This window comes from Nymphaea colorata, chromosome 7 (assembly GCF_008831285.2).
Source record: "Nymphaea colorata isolate Beijing-Zhang1983 chromosome 7, ASM883128v2, whole genome shotgun sequence".
NCBI classification, from domain to species: domain Eukaryota; kingdom Viridiplantae; phylum Streptophyta; class Magnoliopsida; order Nymphaeales; family Nymphaeaceae; genus Nymphaea; species Nymphaea colorata.
In genome coordinates, this window is record NC_045144.1 from 17,003,716 (window position 1) to 17,015,615 (window position 11,900).

General features: G+C 36.3%; 2 protein-coding genes across 4 annotated transcripts; both read right to left on the bottom strand.

Moving 5' to 3' along the window:
* Window positions 1-97: 97 nt before the first annotated feature.
* LOC116257442 (histone deacetylase 15-like) lies at window positions 98-8,644 on the bottom strand. Its single transcript, XM_031634190.2, has 6 exons — window positions 6,033-8,644; window positions 5,819-5,927; window positions 4,564-4,640; window positions 3,522-3,597; window positions 3,323-3,387; window positions 98-300 (listed from the first exon to the last, which is right to left on the bottom strand). Exons 1-6 carry the CDS (start codon window positions 6,486-6,488, stop codon window positions 136-138), a joined length of 948 nt encoding a protein of 315 aa, XP_031490050.1. The 5' UTR covers window positions 6,489-8,644; the 3' UTR covers window positions 98-135.
* A 151-nt stretch (window positions 8,645-8,795) lies between these two features.
* Window positions 8,796-10,477, bottom strand: LOC116257444 (RNA-binding protein CP33, chloroplastic). Of its 3 annotated transcripts, none has more exons than XM_031634200.2 (4): window positions 10,325-10,477; window positions 10,054-10,214; window positions 9,420-9,833; window positions 8,796-9,198 (listed from the first exon to the last, which is right to left on the bottom strand). In XM_031634200.2, the coding sequence occupies exons 2-4, from the start codon at window positions 10,090-10,092 to the stop codon at window positions 9,106-9,108; spliced, it is 546 nt and encodes a 181-aa protein (XP_031490060.1). In that variant the 5' UTR covers window positions 10,093-10,214; window positions 10,325-10,477; the 3' UTR covers window positions 8,796-9,105. The 3 variants fall into 3 exon arrangements, with proteins under 3 accessions (XP_031490060.1, XP_031490059.1, XP_031490058.1); XM_031634199.2 differs by having other exon boundaries at window positions 9,962-10,214; window positions 10,325-10,476; XM_031634198.2 differs by having other exon boundaries at window positions 9,962-10,404.
* Between the last annotated feature and the right edge of the window lie 1,423 nt (window positions 10,478-11,900).

An 11,900-nucleotide genomic window follows, 5' to 3' on the forward strand; every position in this document is an offset into this window, starting at 1 on the left:
ATGTTAGTTGGACATATTCCCAATATTTTTCCAAGAAAAACAAATTTCACAGTTAATCGCCAAGAAAAACCTTGCCCACAAAAACCTGAGAATGATATTTGTCACAAACTCATTGGACTGAAAAACCTTCACCAATTATACCACCAACAATGCTACGTCATCCAAAGTAGTGGTAGCTACACAAAGTAACAGACTAAGGACATTAAAGGCCAAAGTATACATGAAAAGAACCAAAAATATATGCCTTGATAGCATATAGCTAGTTGCTTTAACAGCATTAACATGCTCCATAGAATGAATCTGCATTGCATTTTCAGCACTATAGCACACATCACAGACCTCAAAATGAAGAAATAAATAAATACATGCATAAACTTCAAAACCAGATTGTTGACTTTGTAATATCTATGATATAAGGAAATTTCACATGGAATGGATATGGAAATAAGCACGAAACAGATGCACTTAAGACAACTTGCTAGAATGAAAAAGTGAGAGAACATTTCCCGTGAATAAATAAAAATATACGTCTGCACACTCACAAAGACTATGTGGGTGTATATGCATTTGTGTGCACTAAGTAAACAAATTGCACAAGTTGACAGTTGACATTGCAATCTATGTGACATTAAAACTTGACCATAATTTGCAAGGCATTTACCTAGATACTAGATTGTCAGTATGTCCAACAGAGGTAGTTTGAGTCTTATAAGACCCTCAAAATAAACAAATGCATTTATATAGAATAAACCATCAAAGACACACACACACATATATAAAGAAATAATGCATATATTTCTAGAGATTAGGGATTAATTGGCTAATAAATAAATAGGTTTACCAGTTGACCAAACTGACCAACTAGCCATGGGTTGACAATATACAACTCACTCATTCAATTATTCGGGATTGTAACACTTTATGTTGAGAAGCTTAGTCATGTATTGAAAATTGTGAGATATTTTTAAGCACATACAAGGGCGTTAAGTGATTGGTCTTCTTGGTTCCTACTTCCTAGCCTTTTTGGGGCTAGAACCAAAGTTGTCGAGGTTTAGAGTTGGGATCCGCTAAACTAGGAGCCTGAGGTCAGTGTGAGAGTGGGTCTGGTCATTAGAATGGTACCAAAATCAGTTCAACACTCAAACTTGGGATGGCGGGTTGGGATCCCAAAACTAGAAGCCCAAGCCCAGTGTGGGAGTGGCTTGGGTTGTTATAGGGATTACAAATACTATGATTAAATGTCTTAAAATATTTTATAAATCACTAAAGTTGATACAAAGACATTAGAATGCTTGGTTAGATTAACTTGTGTGTTGATCTAAATTATTATCGAGTGCTATCATGATACATAAACTAAATATGCAGTTCCAATACAAGCTCACCAGATTTGTCATATAAATGATATGGAACTCTTTGTGAATGGGACCAGCATCTATTAAGCTAAAATACCATTACAAGTGTTATTTTCTAAGTCACACGGACAATTCAATGTTGACACGCGTCGACGCGGGTACAGGTGCGGCCTGGATTTGCACCCAGCTGCAATCAAGAAGAGTTGGGTGTCAGCTGCACCCGACCATTTTTTGTCATTTTTGGACGCACATCCGACTCACGTCAAACGCGAGTCCGGTGCAGTCAAAATGTCATGGATTTTTTCGTCCATTTTTTTATTTTTTATTTTGTTAAAACCGATTTCGGGCACAATCATGCCCCTTCCCGCTCCTCTTTATCTTCCTCTGTCTTATCCCTCTTGCATTGAAGCACCGGTGATTGATGCTTCACAACCTTCCGGCACAGAAACTACAACCAGACGGGTGGCAGGTGTGTTCTTCCCCCAACGGCAGAGATTGTAGGATTTTTTCCGGCAGTTGCTCTTTCTCTGGTTCTTCAAATCCATCTTACAGTCCCTTTCTTTGTTTTATTAATATGCTGTGTGTCGTATTGATTTCTTTTTTATGTTTGTTCGTTTTCTTTGTGTTCATTTTTTCATTAGATGTTAGTTTAAAATTTTTAACCAAGCATCTTAGTTTGGTTTCTGCCGTCTGAGACTCTGAATGACTGAATGTTTCATTGACTGTTTTCATTTGTTTTCGGTTTCTGCTGTCAAAACCCAGTCACTCAAGACTTATGAGTGCTCCTAAGCCTGCTATAATGCTACTTTTCTGTTCCAACTGTTCTGTTTTAATTTTTTAACTTAAAATGATTAAATCAGTTTTTTTTTTGCTGCAGCATGCAGACTTTTACTATTTTGCAGTTCTACTTGTTTAGCATGTTCTTTTTACCTATTTAGCATTTCCTCTTTAACCATGGTGTGACTGTGTGCGAGGATATATAATACAAATAAGTCTCGGAGTTTTAAACGGCAACGTTTTTCTCAGGTATAATACGGCGAGGTTGAAAAAACGAGAAAAATGCAGTAAATTTTCAAAAATATTAAAAAACTAAAAATGGAGGAAAATAAAATAAATGAGAAACTAATAACACAAAGATCAAAAGGTAAGTAGATTTTACAACAAATAAAAAAATATAAAATAAAAAAAAACTATTTGACATTAAAAAAACTGAAAAAACGCAAACAAACGCATTAAAAACGCAAAAAAACATGTCAAAAACGTGTTTTTTTATGTTTTTAAAAAAAAAAACACGTTTTTAAGTTTTAAACGGCCATTAATTTATCACGTTTTTTAGAAAGTATTCTGTGACTATGATATATATATATATATATATATATATATATATATATATATATATATATATATATATATATATATATATATATATATATATATATATATATATATATATTGTGATAATAAATTATTATTAATAATTCTACCCTCGCCGCACCGCTGCACCTTGAGATGTGCCACTCCGGCACATGCACCCTCACCCGCACCTAGGTGAAATAGGTTGTTTATGTTTCCTACCTATTCTAAGAATTTAACACAAGGATTATGTTTTTCGGATGTGTTGCTAAGAGTCAGCAAGGGTTAAGAAAAAAACAACCTGAACTCCTTGAGTAACATAATCGCACTATATATCTAAAAAAAACATTTTTTTAATGGTTCATAGAGCAACATTTTAGAAAGTAATAAATAAATTTTGAATGAAAACAACACTAGTTTGGAAGAAAATTAAATAAACTAAGGATAATTGCATGACAGACCCCTCATTTAGGATGAGCAGAGCTATGTAAGCAACTAGTATCGTGAATGCCACAATCAACAAATTCCGGTGAAATAGAAGATCTACGACACACATAGATACACAAAAATGCAATGCACATAAAAACACACATATAAGAACACAGATCAGGCCTTACCAATCCAAGCTCTGCAAGGCTACCCTCTCTGGCAGGGATGGGAAAGCACCTTACTGGAAATATACCTCAAAGTGAAACAGAAAAAGTTAACAAACATCACTTTTAAAAAACCATCAAGTATTAGGAAAAAAAACACATTAAAACATGTATCCAGATGTGCATACCAAAGTAGTGGCTTGTACAAAATAATAACTCATACCTACCACTGCAAAGCTGGCAGCAATAGCTCGAAGACGATCTGGTCTTTCTGGATGGGGATGGGACTTTTGTTCGACCTGCAAATGAATTAAAACCTTCATTCAACCATATGAAGAGATGTACAATTGGAATGAAGAAACTGACATACAGTCTGAATTCATTCAACCATATGAAGAGATGTACAATTGGAATGAAGAAACTGACATACAGTCTGAGTTCCTAATTTTATTTAAGAAAATGAACTGTCTAACAGGAGCTCTTCTACATCAGAAATTTTGAAATAGTTAGAAGCAGTAGCAGCACCGACCAACACAAACACTTCATACAATAATTGGATATCAACATGAAATAGCTTCCACTATGGCAATTAAAGGATTTCAGGTTTGAAAATGCCGAAAGCTTATTCAATCTCCAAAATTTTAGACGTGGTACTTCATTAATTAGTGCTAATGTGATTTGTTAGAAATTTGTAGAATCACCAGAATCTACCAGTTGCAAGAAGCGCGAAAAAAAAGGAGAGAAAGAAAAAGGTGTTGAAAGGCAATAACTCCCAACTTGTTTGGCGGCATGATCTCATTCACTTTATACTAGAACTTAAGTATAAGCAAAGGAATAATAACAGATATTACAATATGCACGACACATCATTTGCAGTATCAAGTCTACGTCCAGAAAGATGAGCCTTAGTATCCTCCCTGAAGTTTTACATAGTTTTCAAACTATGGATAACTTGCCTTTCAAGGGCCAAAATCTGCCTTCAAGATATTTGATATTTCGCTACTTCAATTTAAATCCTCTTGAAAATATATCAGCTATTTGATTCAAGTTCTCACATGAAACAAAAATATATTTTTCTTCTACCCAACTAGGAAATGCTAAAGCATATTTGAACTTTGATGATACCTATATCTTAGTTATCAATAGAATGCATCGAGGCACACTGCACCAGCAGAAATGGTGCTTCTCTTCTACAATTTGTAAATATAATATGTGAAATTTGGATTAAAGAAGAAGATTAGTTGTAAGGAAACTCTTTAGCATACCTCTGAATGAAGTAGCATTCTATCATTAAAACCAACTAAGGTGCAATCCTTTGATGGTAGACATTCTATACAAGGTTCTATAAAACCATAAAAAGAATAGCTGAGTACCAAAAACAATCATCTATGTTCCAGTAGAAACTAGAAAGCAAACAAAATAGAAGAGGATTAGAAAGAACGAAAGTGAAACATGAAAAACAGTTCACTTAAAAGTTAAAACAAATGAGTCACGAATTCTAAAAGTTCAACCATATACAACAGGAAAAATATAAAACCAAAACAGTAGCATGTTCCTACGGCATATGCCAATCATTCCACGAGAGGACATTATACTCCAAAGTACCGAGTTTTGAAGTGTAGATATTACAAAAACAGTTATAGCCATAGGAACGGTTCTTTTCCTTCATCACCCGCACACAGATGCTTTTGGCACTAATTTATTAAGGAGCTGCCATTTAGGATTTTCAACGAGTATAGAATATAAACGTTAATTACAGTTTCTGGATAGCAAACCAAACAAACAAACAAAAAAATCTCAAAATTCAAAAAGGACCTCAAAGAAATCTCCTAAAAGTTGGATCACGAACTTCGAACTTTTGTGAAATAATTTTAGCATAAAACAGTCACCATAGCTAATATTTTTCAGGATCCCTTTTGGATTTGTTCTGCAAACACTAAGCTTCTTAGCATGATTACCATATCAAAAGACCAGATTGTGTCTTGTCAGACAGTGTCAGGCCTCCACCAAACAAGGTTCTTTTGGGGGTGGGGGGAGGGGAGAGAGCACACATACATATGACCCACAAATACATATGACCCATAGTGATCAATCAGCTACATGCAAGCCAGGTTCTGAAATAACCAAAATTTGGATGAACAGAGTTCCGAAATTTCCATCAGCATTTGTAGCAACAACTATTAATTGCCAATGGTCATCAATCACTATCAAGCATTTAGGCAAAAGATGCAAACAAACAAAAAATAACCTGGAGCAACATTGGTTTGGTTTTTAGGTACGATAGACCCCAGGTTTACAACATTGACATTCTTATTGACAATGTCTGAACTTCTATTTGACTATAATCTATACATCCTACACACTTTCACATGTCTCCAGAGTTAAGCTAGCCTTTGAAAGGGCAAATGGTTGCACACATGCTCCATATACAGTGATCAAGGATTTGGCAAACAATTGAGGACGATGACAAAGACTATGACAATGATGATGATAAAGAAAATCATAAGGATGCATACACACCTAGATGTCCAGCGATCGCCTCTGCGTCATCAAGAAAACCTTCTCGAGTAACAGTAGAAGCAAAAGACCCCTTGATAAGGATCTCTGATTCCTGGATTTCCCCGCAGAACTGCAGAACAATAACATTACTAAGGTCGACAATCCACCCAGACGCAATAATCACAGCAAGTTACCCAGTGAACCGACGAACATCCAAGTTTCAGTGAAGAGATACATCGCAATGGAGAACATCGTCAAAGTTCGGCATGGTACAGTTGATGCAGAACCACTTCTCGCTAACAGCATGTTGCAAGTGAGGCTCGTCGTCGTCATCTTCAGGCTGATCTTGTTGATGGTACAAGCTCACCAGATCTTGCAAGGGACCGTCTCCATGTGCTCTTCTCTGTAGCCGTGACTGAGTGGAGACTGCAGTCAAAATGTCGGAGTTGGGATTTTCTCCGGGATGACCATTGACGCTGCCATTTCTCGAGCAAACACCGCAGGCAGCAGTTCCTATCTTTTCTTTACTTATGTCAATTTCTTGTTGTTCAATCTGTTCGAAGATTTTTTCCTGAAATATAATTCTCTGAAGTGTATATTCTTTTGTTAATTCTTCTTGATATTTTATTTCTTGAGGAATTTCTATCTCCTTATTCATCTTCACTATATTCATTTTCAGTATTTGTTTCATATATTCTTTTTTATTTTTGATATACCAGACTCATTCAGTTGCTCTATATCTATGAATTCTTCTTCTATTTTCTATTTTTGGTTTTACAGGTTGTTTACATTACTTTGCTATATGTCATATTTTTCCACAGTTGTAGCATTTGCATGTTTTAGGATTTTTTGGGTATTTATTTTTATTTCTTACATAATATTTTTTCCGTGGGTATTTTGTTTTTAGTTTCTTATATTTATTATAGCAATGTTTTATTTTCCTATATTTCTTATATTGTCTATGTCTTTTTTCTTGTTTGCATCCTAATTGTGGTATAAGATATTTTTCACAACACCTATAGGGTGACTACATAATTTCTTTCAATTTTTTGTCTTTAACATATTTTTCACAGGTTACTCGGTACCATGTTCTTAAAAATTCTATTCTGGCTCTTAATGTATCTTCTTTGGGTGGATTAGTTTTAAAACTTTAGTATAAGTTTTCATATATTACATGGGGTAGTTTTGCAAATAGTTGTTCTAATGCTCTATTCTTTTCTTCCGACGTTAGTTCAGATTGATAATAATATTGGCTAAATAATTATATATATTTGTCTAGTTAGCACATGTCACAGATGGTTAAAGCCATGAGATTATTTCGAGCTATTTCTTTCATGTTTGCATTGTAGGATTTATCTATATTTGAATGTAAGAACTCAACTTTTATTGTTGTCACATATTTTTTTAGTATATCTAAAGAATTCGTTGTTGTACTTCCTTTGCCATCAGTTTCTGCTCTTAATGAGTCTTTGGTTGTGTTAGGTAGTTGATCAAACCATGGTTTTACTTTGGTTGTGTTAGGTAGTTGATCAAACCATGGTTTTACTTTTCCAGTGAAGGAATTTTCAATATATTTTGGTACTATCTTAGCTTCTATTTTTATTTCAGTTATATGTCTTCCTATTTCTGCTGTCCATATTTCTATCTTTTGTAGAATGTCTTTTGCATCATCCAAATTTAGGATTCCTTGTCTTACTATATGATCTTCTATATTTTTCTTTCTTCTAGATTCTCATAGCTTTTCTGCTCTATCGTATTTACTATAACTTTCATTATTATGTCTATTCCTAATAGGATTTCCTTCATATGTTCGTGGATCCGTATGATATTCCTCTTTCATTTTTACTCCTTTTGGTGTAGTATTCATATTTACTTCTGACTGTTCTGGTTTTTCCATTAGTTCTGTATAAGTTATGCTAGGTTCATAGCTTTCATCTTCGTTATTTGAGTTATCTGTTAGATTAATTTCATATATTTTTTCTACTTTATCTTCTTCTTTATTATCCTCTATTGTCTGCATTATAGTATTTACTTTTTCTTCTAAATTTGTGTTTTGTCTTCTAATTTCTCTTAAATCTTCTTTTATTTCTCTGAGTACTTCTAGGATCTCTTGTAATTCATTTTTGTATCCGGTCGAACTGCTATCTTCTTCTGATTTTTCTTGCTGGTCATAACTTATTTGCTTATTTTTATTGTTTTCTTTATTTAATCTATTCATCCTTTCTAATATGGTTTCGGTTTTCATTTCTTCTACGTCAATAATTAGGCTTAGGTCATCTTTGTATGTTTCTAGGAATTTTCGTTCTAAATTAGTTCTTATAACTCTATATTTATGCCCATATATTATTACTTTGTAGGCACTTATTTCAAATTCTCGGTTATTCATATGAATGTTTTTATGATAGTTCTTCTATGATTAGATCTTGGTTATAAATAGCTTTCTGGTATGTTATTTGTCTACTAACAATTTGATCGGATATATAGTTTAATCCTTTTTCTAGGTCTACATTTTGGATTTCTGGTTTTCTATTTTCTATTTTCTGGATTAGATCCATCAAAATATTACATATCTTTTTCTGGTTTTCGGAAACCATGACTAAATCTTTTCGTAAATTATCAAGTACTTCAACTATGTTTACTGTCTTTTCTGTCATAATGGATTTCAAGTGTTTTCCTTTAGGAATCTTATCTAATTATCTAGTGTCATAGTGTGTGTTATTCAAGTTTTGTCTACCGCTAACAATCATAATCCACTAGTTATTATAAGAAAAATGTTGGTTTTGAGATCTGTCTGTTTAGATTCCTCATCATATGGTCATATGTTTTCCCCGATCGGCCTCTTGCCTTTGTGGGTACTCACCAGGGACCTTTGCCTCTTGGAATCTCTCCAGACTTTCCCTCATTACCAACCTTTCTGATAATAGACTATTGGAAAAACAAATTACTAACAGAACTTTAAACTTAAACAGGCATACTATGCTACTAAACAATTAAATAATATTCCTCAGGAAAACAAACTTTTATTCCATATGCATAATCAGACTTACAGCTATTTTAGATTCTAATTCTGCTTCCGAAGAAACCATATTTCGGATACCTTTGGAACAGACTCCATTGGTTCCCTATTATAGCTCTCTGTTTACAAGCAGCAGCTCTTTACAGTGTTCCGGTAAATACAAGCACCTGCTTCAGCAGAATCGACGCGAACCCCGCCTTGAAATGCTTTCTTTTTCCACAAAACTTGGGCACCATCTTGCCCTAATTTGTCCCCATTCCGGCACCATGTCCGCGCATTTGGTTTGCATTATTCAAGCGTCATTGGAGCTGTCTACCACCTCGGGTGAGATTTGTATAATTTTCTCGCTAGCTAAATTCAGGCGAAGCAGTCTTCCTTCCAGCTCCTGCAATCATAGGAAAAAACAAGCGCAGAAAGTAAAGAAAGTACATGAAGGAGTTGATGAAACAAAAAAGAGGATCGCCATTATAGAACAGAATCGGCAATCGATTACCGAGCTGTCCAGGAAGGATAAAAAGAAGGAAAGAAAGAAAAGAAATACTGGGATTCTATGGTTTGTTGCCTTTGGAGAGTAAGAACAGGCGCGGCAGGAATTTGTTTACTTACCCCACCGTTCATGGCGGCTAAAGCCGACTCCGCGTCCTCGGGAGACTGGAAGGATACGAAGCCATATCCTCGAGATTTGCCCGAGTCCCTTTCATATACCACCTTGGCACCCACAAGGCCCGACTGAGCCTCAAAGGCAGATCTCAGATCCTCAGAAGTGACCGTCCACGCCAGGTTCCCAGCGTAGATCTTGTGAGGCGTGTCCACGAATGCGCGGCTGCTTCTCCGGATCCTCGGACCCATGATAGCCCTTTCTCCTCCTCTAGGAACCTCGGGGAAGTTCACCTTCATTGTCCGGCCAAGCAGCTGAGACCCATTGAACATTCTGATGGCCTCGTTTGCTTCTTCCGTGCTCGCCATGGTCACGAAGCCGAAACCCCTACTCCTCCGTTCCGGCGTCCTCTCGCAGACCACCTGCCGCAATGGGAGAAAATTTGAAAAGAGTAAAAAAGGAAAAGGAAAAACCAAAACAGAGTGCCAAAGATGCTGCAGCGAAGAGGTGCCCGTGGGGGTGCAAGGAAAGACAAGTCAGAGCCTCTCACCTCCGCCGCCACTACGTTCCCAGCTTCCCCAAAAATTTCGGATAATTGTGGGGAGGTGAGAGAATAGGGAAGATTCCCCACGTACAACCTACCTCCGTCATCCATACCAACAGTAGCAGCATCAGCTGCATTCTCGGCGACTTGTTCGGTTACTGGAGTTAGAGCGGAGGCTAAGGGAGCGGATATGAGGATATGCCTTTGGCTACATGGTGGCGATGAAAACAGTGAAGGGAAGGTGACCCTCCTCTTCAACCTGTCAATGGAAAGACAAGGTGAAGATTTAGCAAGGAAAGGATTCACGAAATGGAGGTCGACAATTGAAGCTGCGGCCATTTCCGTGAACAAGGTCACCCGCACCAGTACCTCGCCTCGCTCTCTCTGCCGGTCGGCTTCTTCTCAGTTATCTCGCGGATGGGGTAAGTGGACCCACCTTATCGCTTCTTCTCAGTTATCTCGCGGATGGGGTAAGTGGGTTGCACTGACATCGTTTTAAAGAAAAATTTTGCGAAGATGCAAGCCGTTTTAGTGAACTTGATTTAAAAGAGCTAATCAATTGCAAAAAGCACAAGAGAAAAATGGTTAATATCTCCCTCCTTCGCAAAAGAAAATGGTTAGGTTGACAATTTCTCCCGTTCAGGCAGTGGTGAGGTCAATCTCTGCCGTTTTTCTGCGGTACTCAATCTCAACGAGCCTGCCAGCTCCGCCTGGAGCAGCACGACTAGTATAAGATGTGAGGCGAGTAATCAGACTAGTATAAGATGTGAGGCGAGCAGCACGACTGCGGTGGTATATCATGTCTCATTTTGAAAACATGATGGTAAGTATAGTATGATATGGCCCATATCGTACAATTTGTACAACACTGTTCTCAACATTCAAAGTTAACATTTCTGAGTAATTTGACCAGTTGTAGATGAACCTAGTTTTAGCGAAGCATGTATTCATCTACTCTCGAAAAACTAAAACTTCTTAGTTTCTTCATTGATGTACCATTTGGCAGTAATGGAAGCAGTTTTACTATCAGCTGAGTGGAAGAAGACTCTCAACCCTCTTTTACCGTTGACCTCTTTTATTGTATATGATAATATAGGCTATACAACCCAGTAATAGGATTTACAAATAAAGGTGGCTACACTTTTTCTGGTTATACTCAATGCTTTTCAAATAATTGGTCCCTTCTAAGATGTAATGCTACCCTTGCAGAAGGTATATTCATTGTGGTGCACTTTACTAACTTGATAATCCTAGTAAAACTTTGGCTTATACTTTGTTGATGGACATGGAAAACTTTTGAGATTTATTTACTTTGTTCCTCTAATTTATCTTTTAAATTTTATACCTTTTGAATTGCTTTTTATCTTGTTTGCCTCTATACGCTTGTGTGCATGTGCTTTAAGTGTCAATCTTGACTACTTGATCGACTAGTCTTCCTAGTCTATTGAGTCAGAAAAGAGTATGCCAACAGCAAAATTTCCCTCAACAATATTCCAATACTAGCTTGGAAATCTTGCTTGTACTTTAGCTTATAGTTTGTTTTTTGACAATGACATATTATGAGTTTTGTCTATTCTGCACTAATTTATCTTTTGAATTTTATACCTTTTTGAATTGATTTGCTATTTGTTAGCCTCTACATGCTTGGGTACATAACAGTTGACCAACAATTAGTTACCCCATAATTTCAAAAATATTCCTTTGCTCTGTAACTTCGTGGTGCATTTGATAATTTTTTTTCATAAGCATTTTTTAACTGGGAGATTAGACAGAAAATGAATCATTCTAATTCCTCATCATGTGCTTTGACATTAACTGCTGCTTTAGACCAGAACAGGACGAAGTACTGATAATGAGGAAACAGAAACCGAGGAAGAAGCAGGCAGATGTAAATGAGGAGGCAGATGAGATCAAACTGCTTGAGTTGTGGATCAGGTTGGGGTAA

Coding starts and splice junctions, on each gene's coding strand:
- LOC116257444 (XM_031634198.2), bottom strand. CDS start 10,294: ATGGCCGCAGCTTCAATTGTCGACCTCCATTTCGTGAATCCTTTCCTT. Junction 9,834..9,961: donor GGAACGTAGTGGCGGCGGAG/GTGAGAGGCTCT, acceptor CCATTGCGGCAG/GTGGTCTGCGAGAGGACGCC. Junction 9,199..9,419: donor TAGCCGCCATGAACGGTGGG/GTAAGTAAACAA, acceptor CTATGATTGCAG/GAGCTGGAAGGAAGACTGCT.
- LOC116257442 (XM_031634190.2), bottom strand. CDS start 6,488: ATGAAACAAATACTGAAAATGAATATAGTGAAGATGAATAAGGAGATA. Junction 5,928..6,032: donor ACGATGTTCTCCATTGCGAT/GTATCTCTTCAC, acceptor ATTGTTCTGCAG/TTCTGCGGGGAAATCCAGGA. Junction 3,598..4,563: donor GAATGCTACTTCATTCAGAG/GTATGCTAAAGA, acceptor ATTCATTTGCAG/GTCGAACAAAAGTCCCATCC.